This window comes from Oncorhynchus kisutch, linkage group LG18, assembly GCF_002021735.2.
Source record: "Oncorhynchus kisutch isolate 150728-3 linkage group LG18, Okis_V2, whole genome shotgun sequence".
Taxonomy (NCBI): Eukaryota; Metazoa; Chordata; class Actinopteri; order Salmoniformes; family Salmonidae; genus Oncorhynchus; species Oncorhynchus kisutch.
In genome coordinates, this window is record NC_034191.2 from 5,981,999 (window position 1) to 6,000,932 (window position 18,934).

An 18,934-nucleotide genomic window follows, 5' to 3' on the forward strand; every position below is an offset into this window, starting at 1 on the left:
AAGTAACTGACCCCAGGACAGAGAACAGATAACTGCACCCAGCCACCACTATAGTACAACAAGACATTCTATATGAGAAGTAACTGACCCCAGGACAGAGAACAGATAACTGCAACCGGCCACCACTATAGTACAACAAGACATTCTATATGAGAAGTAACTGATCCCAGGACAGAGAACAGATAACTGCAACCGGCCACCACTATAGTACAACAAGACATTCTATATGAGAAGTAACTGACCCCAGGACAGAGAACAGATAACTGCAACCGGCCACCACTATAGTACAACAAGACATTCTATATGAGAAGTAACTGACCCCAGGACAGAGAACAGATAACTGCAACCGGCCACCACTATAGTACAACAAGACATTCTATAGGAGAAGTAACTGACCCCAGGACAGAGAACAGATAACTGCAACCGGCCACCACTATAGTACAACAAGACATTCTATATGAGAAGTAACTGACCCCAGGACAGAGAACAGATAACTGCAACCGGCCACCACTATAGTACAACAAGACATTCTATATGAGAAGTAACTGACCCCAGGACAGAGAACAGATAACTGCACCCAGCCACCACTATAGTACAACAAGACATTCTATATGAGAAGTAACTGACCCCAGGACAGAGAACAGATAACTGCACCCAGCCACCACTATAGTACAACAAGACATTCTATATGAGAAGTAACTGACCCCAGGACAGAGAACAGATAACTGCAACCGGCCACCACTATAGTACAACAAGACATTCTATATGAGAAGTAACTGACCCCAGGACAGAGAACAGATAACTGCAACCGGCCACCACTATAGTACAACAAGACATTCTATATGAGAAGTAACTGACCCCAGGACAGAGAACAGATAACTGCAACCGGCCACCACTATAGTACAACAAGACATTCTATATGAGAAGTAACTGACCCCAGGACAGAGAACAGATAACTGCAACCGGCCACCACTATAGTACAACAAGACATTCTATATGAGAAGTAACTGACCCCAGGACAGAGAACAGATAACTGCACCCAGCCACCACTATAGTACAACAAGACATTCTATATGAGAAGTAACTGACCCCAGGACAGAGAACAGATAACTGCACCCAGCCACCACTATAGTACAACAAGACATTCTATATGAGAAGTAACTGACCCCAGGACAGAGAACAGATAACTGCACCCAGCCACCACTATAGTACAACAAGACATTCTATATGAGAAGTAACTGACCCCAGGACAGAGAACAGATAACTGCAACCGGCCACCACTATAGTACAACAAGACATTCTATATGAGAAGTAACTGACCCCAGGACAGAGAACAGATAACTGCAACCGGCCACCACTATAGTACAACAAGACATTCTATATGAGAAGTAACTGACCCCAGGACAGAGAACAGATAACTGCAACCGGCCACCACTATAGTACAACAAGACATTCTATATGAGAAGTAACTGACCCCAGGACAGAGAACAGATAACTGCATATAATGAAAATAAAAACATCTTATCCATGTTACCCAACTAATTCAGATTATTCCCCAACAAGTGACTCACAATTAGTGCATTAATCTACAAGTAACTAAGTCAGAAAACCTCATATCATAGTCATAGTATATCACGGTCATTCTCTAACCTGGTGAGGTGTTCCCGGCTGAGGTCTGACTTCTCTAACCTGGTGAGGTGTTCCCGGCTGAGGTCTGACTTCTCTAACCTGGTGAGGTGTTCCCGGCTGAGGTCTGACTTCTCTAACCTGGTGAGGTGTTCCCGGCTGAGGTCTGACTTCTCTAACCTGGTGAGGTGTTCCCGGCTGAGGTCTGACTTCTCTAACCTGGTGAGGTGTTCCCGGCTGAGGTCTGACTTCTCTAACCTGGTGAGGTGTTCCCGGCTGAGGTCTGACTTCTCTAACCTGGTGAGGTGTTCCCGGCTGAGGTCTGACTTCTCTAACCTGGTGAGGTGTTCCCAGCTGTGGTCTGACTTCTCTAACCTGGTGAGGTGTTCCCGGCTGAGGTCTGACTTCTCTAACCTGGTGAGGTGTTCCCGGCTGAGGTCTGACTTCTCTAACCTGGTGAGGTGTTCTTGGCTGAGGTCTGACTTCTCTAACCTGGTGAGGTGTTCCCGGCTGAGGTCTGACTTCTCTAACCTGGTGAGGTGTTCCCGGCTGAGGTCTGACTTCTCTAACCTGGTGAGGTGTTCCCGGCTGAGGTCTGACTTCTCTAACCTGGTGAGGTGTTCCCAGCTGTGGTCTGACTTCTCTAACCTGGTGAGGTGTTCCCGGCTGAGGTCTGACTTCTCTAACCTGGTGAGGTGTTCCCGGCTGAGGTCTGACTTCTCTAACCTGGTGAGGTGTTCTTGGCTGAGGTCTGACTTCTCTAACCTGGTGAGGTGTTCCCGGCTGAGGTCTGACTTCTCTAACCTGGTGAGGTGTTCCCGGCTGAGGTCTGACTTCTCTAACCTGGTGAGGTGTTCCTGGCTGAGGTCTGACTTCTCTAACCTGGTGAGGTGTTCCCGGCTGAGGTCTGACTTCTCTAACCTGGTGAGGTGTTCTTGGCTGAGGTCTGACTTCTCTAACCTGGTGAGGTGTTCCCGGCTGAGGTCTGACTTCTCTAACCTGGTGAGGTGTTCCTGGCTGAGGTCTGACTTCTCTAACCTGGTGAGGTGTTCCTGGCTGAGGTCTGACTTCTCTAACCTGGTGAGGTGTTCCTGGCTGAGGTCTGACTTCTCTAACCTGGTGAGGTGTTCCTGGCTGAGGTCTGACTTCTCTAACCTGGTGAGGTGTTCCTGGCTGAGGTCTGACTTCTCTAACCTGGTGAGGTGTTCCCGGCTGAGGTCTGACTTCTCTAACCTGGTGAGGTGTTCCCGGCTGAGGTCTGACTTCTCTAACCTGGTGAGATGTTCCCGGCTGAGGTCTGACTTCTCTAACCTGGTGAGGTGTTCCCGGCTGAGGTCTGACTTCTCTAACCTGGTGAGGTGTTCCCGGCTGAGGTCTGACTTCTCTAACCTGGTGAGGTGTTCCCGGCTGAGGTCTGACTTCTCTAACCTGGTGAGGTGTTCCTGGCTGAGGTCTGACAGACTGAAGTCCAGGCTGTCGTCTTCCCTCCACATGTCGGCTGATTTGGATCTCTTCTTCTTGAAGCTGACCACCTCTCGAGGTTCCCTAGGTCCGTCTCTAGTCTTCTGAAGGTAGGTCGCCTCCCCTGTGTTACTGTATAGGCCCAGTCCTCTGTCCTGTAGACCCTGGGGTTCGTGGGGTCTAGTCCCAGGTGACTCTGCGTCTTGATGGAGTGTTTCAGATGGGTTGTCTAGGTGGGTATGGCAGGAGACGGGCCGGAGGTTCATGGCCACGCGGTCCACCCAGATCGGAGAGGAGTAGTCTGACAGGACATTGGTCTGGTTGAAGGGCTCCAGGGCGTGATCCACTAAGGACTGTGGGATACTAGGGGTGCTGCTGGAACGCGTGGAGGTCTCAGAGTTTCGGTGATCCACTTTGCCTTGCGAGGCGTGACAGTCACGGGAGCGGCGGGTGGAACCAGAACTGGACTGGGACTGATGGTGCTTGTTGGAGACGCGGAGAGATCGAGACATGTGCTTACGGGACAGGTGGCCATGTTGGGTGCCGTAGAAGGCGTGATCGCCGTTCTGGCTCTCCACGTTGCCCATGGTTACAGTCTACATCAGAAAAGACAGGTAACTACACGGATAAACAACTCATGATGTTACAGAGATACGTGTCAAAACCAACATTTTAATTATAGAGAATTCACTAAGTAAAAACACACGATACCCTGCCAACAATAACATAACCGGCATCCGTATGTATCATATGTAATCATCATGTATCATCATGTAATCTTGCCAAGAACTTCGTATCATATATCAGTTAACCAACCTGAAGTCTGGCGTTGACATCACTGGAATGTTGAGTTCCAACCGTCAGGCTGTCTATCCAATCACACAGAGAGAGAGCGAGAGAGAGCGAGAGAGAGCGAGAGAGCGAGAGAGAGCGAGAGAGAGCGAGAGAGAGCGAGAGAGAGCGAGAGAGAGAGAGAGAAAATGGTCCTGATGCCGCTGATATGTACTCAAAAGATCTGGGAGGAGAAAGAAAACAGAAACCCTGGTCAGTCATCGCTGTAAAAAAAGAACAAAACTTCCAATAGTCTTTCTGAAGGAACATGAACTTTAACAAGAGGAGGGACACTGCCTGCTGGGAATCAATTGCAGACATTTTGTGGTTAAAGTTGAACATATTTAATTACCCAATCAGTGACTGGGACCACACAGAAATGGGGGTTGTGAGAATAATGAACAATGATCAGCTAACAGTTTTACTACGACCATACGTCTGTATTAAGCTAGCAAGCTGGTTTTACTGGGCTACGAAATATGTTCAAGTGTGGTTGCCACTAGTTACAACAAGACCTAATAAACTGTAGGAAAAGTCACATAAACACTTCTGATTGTACCACACACACATTCACCCACACACACATTCACCCACATACACACACACATATTCACCCACCCACAAATCCCACAGCAAAGCAAAATAAAAAATACCATAGCCTACAGCCTTAGTTCTTTAAACAGGGATGCTCTGTGGGTGAGTGTTCAGATTTCCCTCATTGACTAGAATCCGATTGAAATTGTGAATATCAATCTGTACTCTATCAGAACAATGTTTAATAGTTTAATGTCGGGGCTACCGAGTGGCACAGCGGTCTAAGGACACTGCATCTCAGTGCTAGAGGCGTCACTACAGACCCTGGTTCGATTCCAGGCTGTATCACAACCGGTCGTGAGTGGGAGTCCCATAGGGCGGCGCACAATTGACCCAGCGTCGTCCGGGTTAGAGGAGGGTTTGGCCAGTGTAGGCCGTCATTGTAAATAAGAATTTGTTCTTAACTGGCTTGCCTAGTTAAATAAAAAATAAAAAATGTCTGACTGCAGCAAGACAAAAGGAGATGATGCGGACTACAGGAAAAGGAGGACCGAGCCACGCCCCCATTCTCATCGACGGGGCCGTAGTGGAGCAGGTTGAGAGCTTCAAGTTCCTTGGTGTCCACATCACCAACAAACTATCATGGTCCAAACACACCAAGACAGTCGTGAAGAGGGCACGACAACACCTATTCCCCCTCAGCAGATCCTCAAAATGTTAAACAGCTGCACCATCGAGAGCATCTTGACCATCAAGAGCATCTTACGGTGAGCAGCACCAGTAGTTAGAGTAAGGTGAGCAGCACCAGTAGTTAGAGTAAGGTGAGCAGCACCAGTAGTTAGAGTAAGGTGAGCAGCACCAGTAGTTAGAGTAAGGTGAGCAGCACCAGTAGTTAGAGTAAGGTGAGCAGCACCAGTAGTTAGAGTAAGGTGAGCAGCACCAGTAGTTAGAGTAAGGTGAGCAGCATCTGTGTTAGTTGTATGTCAAACTAGAATAAGAGGAGTGAGGAAGGGAAGGAGAGAGGAGGAGGAGAAAGAGGAGGAGGAGTGAGGAAGGGAGGAGAAAGAGGAGGAGTGAGGAAGAGGAGGAGTGAGGAAGGGGAGGGAGAAAGAGGCGGAGGAGGAGTGAGGAAGGGGAGGAGAAAGAGGAGGAGGAGGAGTGAGGAAGGGAAGGAGAAAGAGGAGAAGTGAGGAAGGGGAAGAGAGAGGAGGAGAAAGAGGAGGAGGAGGAGGAGGAGGAGTGAGGAAGGGAAGGAGAAAGAGGAGGAGTGAGGAAGGGGAGGAGAAAGAGGAGGAGTGAGAAAGGGGAGGAGGAGGAGTGAGGAAGGGAAGGAGAAAGGGAAGGAGAGAGGAGGAGGAGAAAGAGGAGGAGGAGGAGGAGTGAGGAAGGGAAGGAGAAAGAGGAGGAGTGAGGAAGGGGAGGAGAAAGAGGAGGAGTGAGGAAGGGAAGGAGAAAGAGGAGGAGTGAGGAAGGGGAGGAGAAAGAGGAGGAGTGAGGAAGGGGAGGAGAAAGAGGAGGAGTGAGGAAGGGGAGGAGAAAGAGGAGGAGGAGGAGGAGTGAGGAAGGGAAGGAGAAAGAGGAGGAGTGAGGAAGGGGAAGAGAGAGGAGGAGGAGGAGGAGGAGGAGGAGGAGGAGGAGGAGTGAGGAAGGGAAGGAGAAAGAGGAGGAGTGAGGAAAGGGAGGAGAAAGAGGAGGAGGAGGATGGGGGCTACAAGTGGGCTCACACCTTCTCGCCATGTTGCACATTTGGGATACAGTCGTCTCTCTCCACAGTAGTCTTTCTCTACAGTAGTATCTCCTGAAGGTACTAGTCCCATTAGCCACACTATTCTGATGGTCTGTCTCTCCTGAAGGTACTAGTCCCATTAGCCACACTATTCTGATGGTCTGTCTCTCCTGAAGGTACTAGTCCATTAGCCACACTATTCTGATGGAACGAAGGAGAAAAATAAGATCATTCCTTTTCCTCCTGACGTTCTCCCTTTCATTCACATCTTTTAAGTGTAGCCAGGACAGAGGAGAGGAGAGTTACAGAATGGTTGGAGCTGACCCTGTCTTTTGGTTTCCCTACCCCTCTCCATCCCCCCTACCCATCTCCATCCCCCTACCTCTCCCTCTCCATCCCCCAACCTCTCCATCCCCCAACCTCTCCCCCTACCTCTCCCCCTCTCCATCCCCCTACCTCTCCATCCCCCTACCTCTCCCCCTCTCCATCCCCCAACCTCTCCATCCCCCAACCTCTCCATCCCCCAACCTCTCCCCCTCTCCATCCCCCTCTCCTCTCCCCCTCCCTCTCCAACCCCCCTTACCTCTCTCCATCCCCCCCACCTCTCTCCATCCCCCCCCACCTCTCTCCATCCCCCCCACCTCTCTCCATCCCCCCCACCTCTCCCAGGAAATGCTGCAGTGAACTAACTTTGATGAGGACTCAGGTCAGTTTCACTTCAGTAACACTAGACTTTAGTGCACTGTCTTATGTTATTCACTCAGAGGACAGGTAGAGAGATAAAGAGGGGGAGCGAGAGCGAGCGGGGCGGGGGGAATAGGGCGAGAGAGGGGGGGGGAGAGGAGAGAGAGAGAGAAGAGACGAGAGAGAGGGGCGAGAGAGCGAGAGAGAGAGAAAGAGGGGGAGAGAGGAGAGCGAGAGGGGGGGGCGAGCGGAGCGAGAGAGGGTGAGGAAGAGAGAGAGGGGGCGAGAAGAGAGAGAGAAGAGAGAGAGAAGAGAGGGCGAGAGAGAGAGGGAGAGAGAGAGGGAGGGAGAGCGAGGTGGGGAGGCAGAGCGAGGTGGGAGAAAAAGCTTCAGAATGACGGCTTGATGAGATGAGAGCTTAAGGCGACCAACTGTGCATGCAACTGGGTTTAATTTTTTAAAGCTGCAGTGTTGAGGGTGGCAGGGTGCGTTAGCTGCGGTGTTGAGGGTGGCAGGGTGCGTTAGATGCGGTGTTGAGGGTGGAGGGTGCGTTAGCATGCTGTGTTGGTGTGCAGGGGTGGCTGCGGTGTTGAGGGTGGGCAGGGTTGCGTTAGCTGCGGTGTTGAGGGTGGCAGGGTGCGTTAGCTGCGGTGTGAGGGTGGCAGGGTGCGTTAGCTGCGGTGTTGAGGTGGCCAGGGTGCGTTAGCTGCGTGTTGAGGGTGGCAGGGTGCGTTAGCTGCGGTGTTGAGGGTGGCAGGGTGCGTTAGCTGCGGTGTTGAGGGTGGCAGGGTGCGTTAGCTGCGGTGTTGAGGGTGGCAGGGTGCGTTAGCTGCGGTGTTGAGGGTGGCAGGGTGCGTTAGCTGCGGTGTTGAGGGTGGCAGGGTGCGTTAGCTGCGGTGTTGAGGGTGGCAGGGTGCGTTAGCTGCGGTGTTGAGGGTGGCAGGGTGTCGTTAGCTGCGGTGTTGAGGGTGGCAGGGTGCGTTAGCTGCGGTGTTGAGGGTGGCAGGGTGCGTTAGCTGCGGTGGTTGAGGGTGGCAGGGTGCGTTAGCTGCGGTGTTGAGGGTGGCAGGGTGCGTTAGCTGCGGTGTTGAGGTGGCAGGGGTGCGTTAGCTGCGGTGTTGAGGGTGGCAGGGTGCGTTAGCTGCGGTGTTGAGGGTGGCAGGGTGCGTTAGCTGCGGTGTTGAGGGTGGCAAGGGTGCGTTAGCTGCGGTGTGAGGGTGGCAGGGTGCGTTAGCTGCCGGTGTTGAGGGGTGGCAGGGTGCGTTAGCTGGCGGTGTTGAGGGTGGCAGGGTGCGTTAGCTGCGGTGTTGAGGGTGGCAGGGTGCGTTAGCTGCGGTGTTTGAGGGTGGCAGGGTGCGTTAGCTGCGGTGTTGAGGGTGGCAGGGTGCGTTAGCTGCGGTGTTGAGGGTGGCAGGGTGCGTAGCTGCGGTGTTGAGGGTGGCAGGGTGCGTTAGCTGCGGTGTTGAGGGTGGCAGGGTGCGTTAGCTGCGGTAGTTGAGGGTGGCCAGGGTGCGTTAGCTGCGGTGTTGAGTGTGGGCAGGGGGCGTTAGGCTGCGAGGTGTTGAGGGTGGGCAGGGTGGTTAGCTGCGGTGTTGAGGGTGGCAGGGTGCGTTAGCTGCCGGTGTTGAGGGTGGCAGGGTGCGTTAGCTGCGGTGTTTGAGGGTGGCAGGGTGCGTTAGCTGGCGGTGGTTGAGGGTGGCAGGAGTGCTGTTACGCTGCGGTGTTGAGGGTGGCAGGGTGCGGTTAGCTGCCTGGTGGTTGGGAGGTGGCAGGGGTGCGTTAGCTGCGGTGTTGAGGGTGGCAGGGTGCGTTAGCTGCGGTGTTGAGGGTGCCAGAGTGCGTTAGCTGCGGTGTTGAGGGGTGGCAGGGTGCGTTAGCTGCGGTGTGAGGGTGGCAGGGTGCGTTAGCTGCAGGTGTTGAGGGTGGCGGGTGCGTTAGCTGCGGTGTTGAGGGTGGCAGGGTGACTGTTAGCTGCCGGTGTTGAGGGGGGGGTGGCAGGGTGCGTAGCTGCGGTGGTTGAGGGTGGCAGGGTGCGTTAGCTGCGGTGTGTGAGCGTTGCAGGGTGCGTTAGCTGCGGTGTTGAGGGTGGCAGGGTGCGTTAGCTGCGGTGTTGAGGGTGGCAAGGGCTGGTTAGCTGCGGTCAAAACTTGAAGGGTGGCAGGGTGCGTTAGCTGCGGTGTTGAGGGTGGCAGGGTGCGTTAGCTTCGGTGTTGAGGGTGGCAGGGTGGCGTTAGCTGGCGGTGTTGAGGGTGGCAGGGTTGGCGTTAGCCTGCTGGTGTTGAGGGTGGCAGGGTGCGGTTAGCTCGGTGTTGAGGGTGGCAGGGTGCGTTAGCTGCGGTGTTGAGGGTGGCAGCGTGCGTTAGCTGCGGTGTTGAGGGTGGCAGGGTGCGTTAGCTGCGGTGTTGAGGGTGGCAGGGTGCGTTAGCTGCGGTGTTGAGGGTGGCAGGGTGCGTTAGCTGGCGGTGGTTGAGGGGTGGCAGGGTGCGTTAGCTGCGGTGTTGAGGTGGCAGGGTGCGTTAGCTGCGGTGTTGAGGGTGGCAGGGTGCGTTAGCTGCGGTGTTGAGGGTGGCAGGGTGCGTTAGCTGCGGTGTTGAGGGTGGCAGGGTGCGTAGCTGCGGTGTTGAGGGTGGCAGGTGCGTTAGCTGCGGTGTTGAGGGTGGCATGGGGTGCGGTTAGCTTGCGGTTGTTGAGGGTGGCAGGTTGCGTTAGCTGCGGTGTATGAGGGTGGCAGGGTGCGTTAGCTGCGTGGTTGAGGGTGGCAGGGTGGTAGCTGCGGTGTTGAGGGTGGCAGGGTGCGTTAGCTGCGGTGTTGAGGGTGGCAGGGTGCGTTAGCTGCGTGTTGAGGGTGGCAGGGTGCGTTAGCTGCGGTGTTGATTGGTGGCAGGGTGCGTTAGCTGCGGTTGTGAGGGTGGCAGGGTGCGTAGCTGCGGTGTTGAGGGTGGCAGGGTGCGTAGCTGCGGTGTGAGGGTGGCAGGGTGCGTTAGCGCGGGTTGAGGGTGGCAGGGTGAGTTAGCTGCGGTGTGTTGAGGGTGGCAGGGTGCGGTAGCTTGCGGTGTTGAGGGTGGCAGGGTGCGTTAGTTGCGGTGTTGAGCGTGGCAGGGTTGCGTTTAGCTGCTGGTGCGTTGAGGGTGCAGGGGCAGGGTGCGTTAGTTGCATATTCCCTCTATAATCAATGAGGAGGACCATGTTTCCCTCTGACCACCAGGGGCCTATAGCCAGAGTAGAGGACCATGTTCCCTCTGACTACCCAGGGGCCTATAGCCAGACTAGAGGACCATGTTCCCTCTGACCACCCAGGGGCCTATAGCCAGAGTAGAGGACCATGTTCCCTCTGACCACCCAGGGGCCTATAGCCAGACTAGAGGACCATGTTCCCTCTGACCACCCAGGGGCCTATAGCCAGAGTAGAGGACCATGTTCCCTCTGACCACCCAGGGGCCTATAGCCAGAGTAGAGGACCATGTTCCCTCTGACCACCCAGGGGCCTATAGCCAGAGTAGAGGACCATGTTCCCTCTGACCACCCAGGGGCCTATAGCCATACTAGAGGACCATGTTCCCTCTGACCACCCAGGGGCCTATAGCCAGAGTAGAGGACCATGTTCCCTCTGACCACCCAGGGGCCTATAAGCCAGAGTAGAGGACCATGTTCCCTCTGACCACCCAGGGGCCTATAGCCAGAGTAGAGGACCATGTTCCCTCTGACCACCCAGGGGCCTATAGCCAGACTAGAGGACCATGTTCCCTCTGACCACCCAGGGGCCTATAAGCCAGAGTAGAGGACCATGTTCCCTCTGACCACCCAGGGGCCTATAGCCAGAGTAGAGGACCATGTTCCCTCTGACCACCCAGGGGCCTATAGCCAGAGTAGAGGACCATGTTCCCTCTGACCACCCAGGGGCCTATAGCCAGACTAGAGGACCATGTTCCCTCTGACCACCCAGGGGCCTATAGCCAGAGTAGAGGACCATGTTCCCTCTGACCACCCAGGGGCCTATAGCCAGAGTAGAGGACCATGTTCCCTCTGACCACCCTGGGGCCTATAAGCCAGAGTAGAGGACCATGTTTCCTCTGACCACCCAGGGGCCTATAGCCAGAGTAGAGGACCATGTTCCCTCTGACCACCCAGGGGCCTATAGCCAGAGTAGAGGACCATGTTCCCTCTGACCACCCAGGGGCCTATAGCCAGAGTAGAGGACCATGTTCCCTCTGACCACCCAGGGGCCTATAGCCAGACTAGAGGACCATGTTCCCTCTGACCACCCAGGGGCCTATAGCCAGAGTAGAGGACCATGTTCCCTCTGACCACCCAGGGGCCTATAGCCAGAGTAGAGGACCATGTTCCCTCTGACCACCCAGGGGCCTATAAGCCAGAGTAGAGGACCATGTTCCCTCTGACCACCCAGGGGCCTATAGCCAGACTAGAGGACCATGTTCCCTCTGACCACCCAGGGGCCTATAGCCAGAGTAGAGGACCATGTTCCCTCTGACCACCCAGGGGCCTATAAGCCAGAGTAGAGGACCATGTTCCCTCTGACCACCCAGGGGCCTATAGCCAGAGTAGAGGACCATGTTCCCTCAGACCACCCAGGGGCCTATAAGCCAGAGTAGAGGACCATGTTTCCTCTGACCACCCAGGGGCCTATAGCCAGACTAGAGGACCATGTTCCCTCTGACCACCCAGGGGCCTATAGCCAGAGTAGAGGACCATGTTCCCTCTGACCACCCAGGGGCCTATAAGCCAGAGTAGAGGACCATGTTCCCTCTGACCACCCAGGGGCCTATAGCCAGAGTAGAGGACCATGTTCCCTCTGACCACCCAGGGGCCTATAAGCCAGAGTAGAGGACAATGTTCCCTCTGACCACCCAGGGGCCTATAGCCAGAGTAGAGGACCATGTTCCCTCTGACCACCCAGGGGCCTATAGCCAGAGTAGAGGACCATGTTTCCTCTGACCACCCAGGGGCCTATAGCCAGACTAGAGGACCATGTTTCCTCGGAGCACCCAGGGGCCTATTGCCTCTCACTCCCTCTATGTACATTGAGTGAACAAAACATTAAGAACACCTTCCTAATATTGAGTTTCATCCCACCCCCCTCCCCCTTTTGCCCTCAGAAGTAAAACCAGTGCGCCTGCAGTCACATGATCATTCCTATAGCTCGCTGTTACAGCAGTCACATGATCATTCATATAGCTAGCTATTACAGCAGTCACATGATCATTTATTTAGCTCGCTAGCTGTTAAAATATGAAGATCCAATGAGTCATCAGTATTCGACGGGGGGGCATAGGAGCATGACTTGGAGACAAAGCTATATATTAGCCTACATAAAATGTACACATAAATACATAAACAGAGTGAATTCCAGTACTGTTGGGTGTTTCTTTAGGACACCAGTTCGCTAGCTGATATTAATATATACAGGGAAATATGTTAGCCTAAATACTATAGTGCTGTATGGGGAGGTTCATCAGCATGAGAAGGCATTAGCCGCAGGGCTCTCAGAGAGACAGATATACAGTTGAAGTCGGAAGTTTACATACATACATTTAGGTTGGAGTCATTAAAACTCATTTTTTTCAACCACTCCACACATTTCTTGTTAACAAACTATAGTTTTAGCAAGTCGGGTTAGGACATCTACTTTGTGCATGAGTAATGAGTAATTTTTCCAACAATTGTTTACAGACAGATTATTTCACTCACTGTATCACATTTCCAGTGGGTCAGAAGTTTACATACACTAAGTTGACTGTGCCTTTATAAGCAGCTTGGAATGCTCTAGTTTAGTGAATCCCCCCCACCCCCCCCACCCCCCGAGGTGCCCCGTCTCATACCACTAGAACGTTGGCAGTATTCAGTAGGAGATTATTTCTGGTGTAGGGCAACTACCAGGCCTGAGACATATAGATAGAGTGAAACACAGGTTACAGTACGACACAAAACACTAAAAGAAAGCACCGTTGTCCCCTGCTCCTTTTCAATATCGAGGACAGTGGGGGGGAAACAGTTCAGTCCCTGGGTCTTCTTGATCCTTAGATTTCCTTTATCTAGTGTAGAGGGCTTGGCTTGCAAAGAGATGAGAAGTTATCGTTTCCACACAGCAAATGAGAGAGTTAAGATATGGCTTAGGAGGTCTCACTAACAAACAAAAAAACTCTGTGTCCAAAATGCCACCCTATTCCCTATATAGTGCACTACTTATTGGCCCTGGTCAATTAGTAGTGCAACCATAAAAATTGTGTCCAAAATGCCACCCTATTCCCTATATAGTGCACTACTTATTGGCCCTGGTCAATTAGTAGTGCAACCATAAAAATTGTGTCCAAAATGCCACCCTATTCCCTATATAGTGCACTACTTATTGGCCCTGGTCAATTAGTAGTGCAACCATAAAAATTGTGTCCAAAATGGCACCCTATTCCCTATATAGTGCACTACTTATTGGCCCTGGTCAATTAGTAGTGCAACCATAAAAATTGTGTCCAAAATGGCACCCTATTCCCTGTATAGTACACTACTTATTGGTCCTGGTCAATTAGTAGTGCAACCATAAAAATTGTGTCCAAAATGGCACCCTATTCCCTATATAGTGCACTACTTATGGGCCCTGGTCAATTAGTAGTGCAACCATAAAAATTGTGTCCAAAATGGCACCCTATTCCCTATATAGTGCACTACTTATTGGCCCTGGTCAATTAGTAGTGCAACCATAAAAATTGTGTCCAAAATGCCACCCTATTCCCTATATAGTGCACTACTTATTGGCCCTGGTCAATTAGTAGTGCAACCATAAAAATTGTGTCCAAAATGCCACCCTATTCCCTATATAGTGCACTACTTATTGGCCCTGGTCAATTAGTAGTGCAACCATAAAAATTGTGTCCAAAATGGCACCCTATTCCCTATATAGTGCACTACTTATTGGCCCTGGTCAATTAGTAGTGCAACCATAAAAATTGTGTCCAAAATGGCACCCTATTCCCTGTATAGTGCACTACTTATTGGTCCTGGTCAATTAGTAGTGCAACCATAAAAATTGTGTCCAAAATGGCACCCTATTCCCTATATAGTGCACTACTTATGGGCCCTGGTCAATTAGTAGTGCAACCATAAAAATTGTGTCCAAAATGGCACCCTATTCCCTATATAGTGCACTACTTATGGGCCCTGGTCAATTAGTAGTGCACTATAAAAAGAGAATAGGGTGCCATTTGGGACACATGGAGAACGAAAGGAGCCGATCTTTAACTCCCCTTACGTCTTGTTAAATTAAATGTTCACCAACACTGCTCCAGTCTACGGTGCAACGCCAGAAAAAAAAAACTGAAAAATGTCATTATAAAATAGTTTTTTATTTTTTGCTAGCCTAAAGAGAATACCACTACTGACATCACAGCGGATGTCTTTTTACATTGACAGAAAACATCTTCCATCTTCTCTAATAGGCTAGCCTGGAATACAAATTGAATTTCCCTCTGTTTCACATCGGCGGTACCTTGTTCCAAGGTAAGGCGGAATAATTTGATGAGATCTTTAAAAAGAAAAAAAAGGGGAACTGGCATACTGCTCTTGCCAGGACCTCTGTTTATTTAAGCGTACCTCTTTAAGGCCTGTATACCGAAGGGGACAAGGGTACTGTGTAGGAGCTCTCCACCATCCACCCTATGAAACCAGGACAATAACAGTGTAATCTGACACAGGCCATAGCCTACCCTACACAAAGGACTATGTCTGCGTCACAGCTTATTCCCCTCACAGTGCACTACTTTCGACCAGAACCCAACAGAGAATATTGAGAGTCCATCCATCCATCCGTCCATCCATCCAAAACCTAAAAAGGTTATTCGTCTGTCCCCATAAGAGAATCCTTTTTGGTTCCAGGTAGAACCCTTTTGGGTTCTGTGTAAAAACCTTTTCCACAGAGGGTTCTACAACGAACCCAGAAGGGTTCTACAACGAACCCAAAAAGGGTTCTCCTATCGGGACAGCCGAAATAAATATTTTTTTCCTAAGAGGCCATTGAAATGCCCACCATGTCGCCTACTCAGATGACCTCTGTGTTGTACACAGCGTTAGTTCTGGGATGACCCCCATGTTATGTGGCAGGTAGATTTAGACCCCTTTGTTATTAGAGAGCGAGAGAAAAAAAAAAACACACACTTTCCACAAATCATGAACTTCAAAATAGATTATTTTACCTGCTGTATTCCCAAAGTGTGTGACATGGTAGTTCAGAGATCAGCGGGTTTGTAAGGGAAAATCAGCAGGACAACTGAATATCATTCATTGCAGTGCTAGTTCACTACAGAAAGCCTCCTAGATGTTGTATAGAGCTACAGATGTAGGATCTTAATTTGAGACAGTTTGCTACAGCATGAAAATAATCCTGCAGCAACAGGAAATGTGAATTATAAAAAATGGTACATATTTGTCAGGGTTGATGCATTTTTCATAAGGGAAAAATCAAGTCAAAGCGCTACTGCAAATGGGGTGATCAAATTAACACCCTACATCTGTACAGCCATTCTAGTCATTCTTGCCTTGCTGTAGTGAATGCTCAACACAACACTTCCAACAACGTGACTCTACAAACATCCGAGTCTCACAGAAACGTTACAACTTCCGGTTCCCGGTCACACAGACTAATAACTACCACTGGTGAAAGAAGGTCAAGAATGTATGGACTGACGAGTCCCAACACAGACCCCCTCCCCTCCCCTCCCAACACAACACAGCCCTGTAATCAACAAGGTTGGAACACCACAGATGTCAGGTGTGAGGAAAGGTGTTGCCAGAGAGAGGAGCTTGGAGAGTATAGTTCCAATATTGGTCTGTCTGTCTGTCTGTCTCTCACCAGCCAAGCCAACCATGGTGTGTCCTTGGTGGCAAAAAAAAACCAAAATAAAACACACACAAGTTTGGACACACCTACTCATTCAAGGGTTTTTCTTTATTTTTACTATTTTCTACATTGTAGAATAATAGTGAAGACATCAAAACTATTAAATAACACATATGGAATCATGTAGTAACCCCAAAAAAACGGTTAAACAAATCAAAATATATTTTAGATTCTTCAAAGTAGCCACCCTTTGCCTCGATGACACCTACGCACACTTTTCATCTAGCTTACATTAGAGATGATGAGCTGATATATCTAACTAGCTGATTCATCTAGCCTACAGTAGCTAAGTATTTGATTAAGCTAGCCTACATTAGAGATGATCAGCTGATATATCTAAATATCTGATTCATCTAGTCTACATTAGAGATGATCAACTGATATATCTAACTAGCTGATTCATCTAGTCTACATTAGAGATTATATATCTAACTAACTGATTCATCTAGCCTACAGTAGCTAGGTATTTGATTAAGCTAGTCTATATTAGAGATGATATATCTAACTATCTGATTCATCTAGTCTACATTAGAGATGTTCAACTGATACAGCCCACCCCAGCAGTGGTTCTAGCAAAGATACTTAACTCCCTTTCATCTTTGGTTCTAGCATGCTTAGACTACAATGTGTGATGAGTATGTGTGTTTTTGCAGAAGATGAAGGTCTACAGTGCCTTCAGAAAGTATTCAGACCCCTTGACTTTTTCAACATTTTGTGGAAAAATAGCCTTACACAGACTTATTCTAAAATGGATTAAATAAAGAAAAATCCTCAGAAACCTACACACAATACCCCATAATGACATCACAATACCCCTTCATGACAAAATGACACAATTTTGAAAAAATATATATATATTTTTTTAATCACGTATTTACATAAGTATTCAGACCCTTCTCAATGAGACTCAAAATTGAGCTCAGGTGCATCCTGTTTCCATTGATCATCCTTGAGATGTTTCTACAACTTGATTGGAGTCCATCTGTTGTAAATTTAATTGATTGGACATGATTTGGAAAAGCACACACCTGTCTATATAAAAGGTCCCAAAGTTGACAGTGCATGTCAGAGCAAAAAACAAGCCACGAGGTCGAAGGAATTCTCCGTATACCTCAGAGACAGGATTGTGTCGATGCACAGATCTGGGGAAAGGTACCAAAACATTTATGCAGCATTGAAGGTCCCCAAGAACACAGTGGCCTCCATCATTCTTAAATGGAAGAAGTTTAGAACCACCAAGACTCGTCCTAGAGCTGGCCGCATGGCCAAACGGAGCAATCAGGGGAGAAGGACCTTGGTCAGGGAGGTGACCAAGAACCCGATGGTCACTCTGACAGAGTTCCAGAGTTCCTCTGTGGAGATGGGAGAACCTTCCAGGGGGACAACCATCTCTGCAGCACTCCACCAAATCAGGCCTTTATGGTAGAGTGGCCAGACGGAAGCCACTCTCAGTAAAAGGCACATGACAGCCCACTTGTAGTTTGCCAAAGGGCAACTAAAGAGTCCCAGAACATGAGTAACAATATTCTCTGGTCTGATGAAACCAAGATTCAACTCTTTGGCCCTAATGCCAAGTGTCACATCTGGAGGAGACCTGGCACCATCCCTACGGTGAAGCATGGTGGTGGCAGCATCATGCTGTGGGGATGTTTTTCAGCAACAGGGACTTGGAGACTAGGATTGAGGGAAAGATGAACCCAGCAAAGTACAGAGATCCTTGATGAGAACCTGCTCCAGAGCGCTCAGGACCTCAGATTGGGAAAAAGGTTCACCTTCCAACAGGACAACACTCTAAGCACACAGCCAAGTCCTTGAGTGGCCCAGCCAGAGTTCGGACTTGAACCCGATCGAACATCTCTGGAGAGACCTGAAAATTGCTGCACAGCAACGCTCCCCATCCAACCTGACAGATCTTGAGAGGATCTGCAGAGAAGATATGGGAGAAACACCCCAAATACAGGTGTGACAAGCTTGTAGCGTCAAACCCAAGAAGACTCCCGGCTGTAATCGCTGCCAAAGGTGCTTCAACAAAGTACTGAGTAAAGGGTCTGAATACTTATGTAAATGTGCTCTGTTATTTATTTTATATAAATTAGCAAACATTTCTAAAAACCTGTTTTTGCTTGGTCATTATGGGGTAGATTGATGAGGGAAAACAGTTCTATAGGGCCCTAGTCTAAAGTAGTGCACTATATATAGGGAATAGGGTTCTATAGGGCCCTGGTCTAAAGTAGTGCACTATATAGGGAATAGGGTGTCATTTGGGCCTCTCGCCATGCAACGTGAATGACGGTCATCAACAGCCTGTTGGGCCAGAGGCAGAGTGTGTGACAACAGGGAGAGATATCCATACAGCTCTCTTTTGTCCCATCCTATTTCACATGTATTCTGTATTTATTATTATAGCCTATTCCGAGAGAGGTTGGTGCTGTTTCTCGTGACCTCCATTACTCAATGGAGTTGGCATGACAATGAGTGACAATGGAGTTGGCATGACAATGGAATTGGCATGACAATGAGTGACAAGGAGTTGGCATGACAGCACAAAGACAGACAGACTACATGTACTCCAGGCTGTTTCTTCTCTCTTTAGGAATAAAAATCAAGATATTTTTTTTCCTATTTAAAAAAAAAGATCAGCCATCTTCTTGGCAGGTTGAGTAGGGAGAGGAATTTGCCTTCTAAATGTGATCTGTAACCCTAGAAACCTTGAAAAGCAAACAGCTGGGGGGGGAGGGGGGTGTTTAAGGGCAGTGGTAAAACAGGACAAGTTGCCTGTGAGCACTGCAATATGAAGTCAGGGGGCGGGGCTAGAGGCGGGGCTAGGCCTTGGTCCCAAATGACACCCTATTCCCTATATAGTGCACTAGTTTTGACCAGAGACCTATGGGGCCTGGTTAAAAGTTGTGCACTATATAGGGAATAAGGAGTCCTAGCTGAACGTGGCGAGGACCAGTGGAGCAGTCTGCCTGATGGAATCCAATTTGGTTTCATTCATAATTCATATCAGGATTGGTAGTATGCTAAACTGCTGCATACTGACTAACTGAACACGGCTGGGCTGGTGCGTTTTTGATTTGATTCTGGAAATGTTTTAAATTACTTGCCGTCATATACATTTATGAGGATAGATTTCTTCACGGACAATGTGTCACAATACTGCCAAC

General features: G+C 49.9%; 1 protein-coding gene across 1 annotated transcript in view; it reads right to left on the reverse strand.

Annotated features, from left to right (window-relative positions):
* Positions 1–18,934, reverse strand: part of LOC109879675 (T-lymphoma invasion and metastasis-inducing protein 1) — a 129,468-nt gene that overhangs the window by 76,993 nt on the left and 33,541 nt on the right. Inside the window, exons 3-4 of the mRNA XM_031796303.1 lie at positions 3,904–4,102; positions 2,470–3,683 (exon numbers count right to left, since the gene is read on the reverse strand). Coding sequence (XP_031652163.1) covers positions 2,470–3,674 — 1,205 coding nt within the window. The 5' untranslated portion in view covers positions 3,675–3,683; positions 3,904–4,102. The remainder of the gene's footprint in view (positions 1–2,469; positions 3,684–3,903; positions 4,103–18,934) is intronic.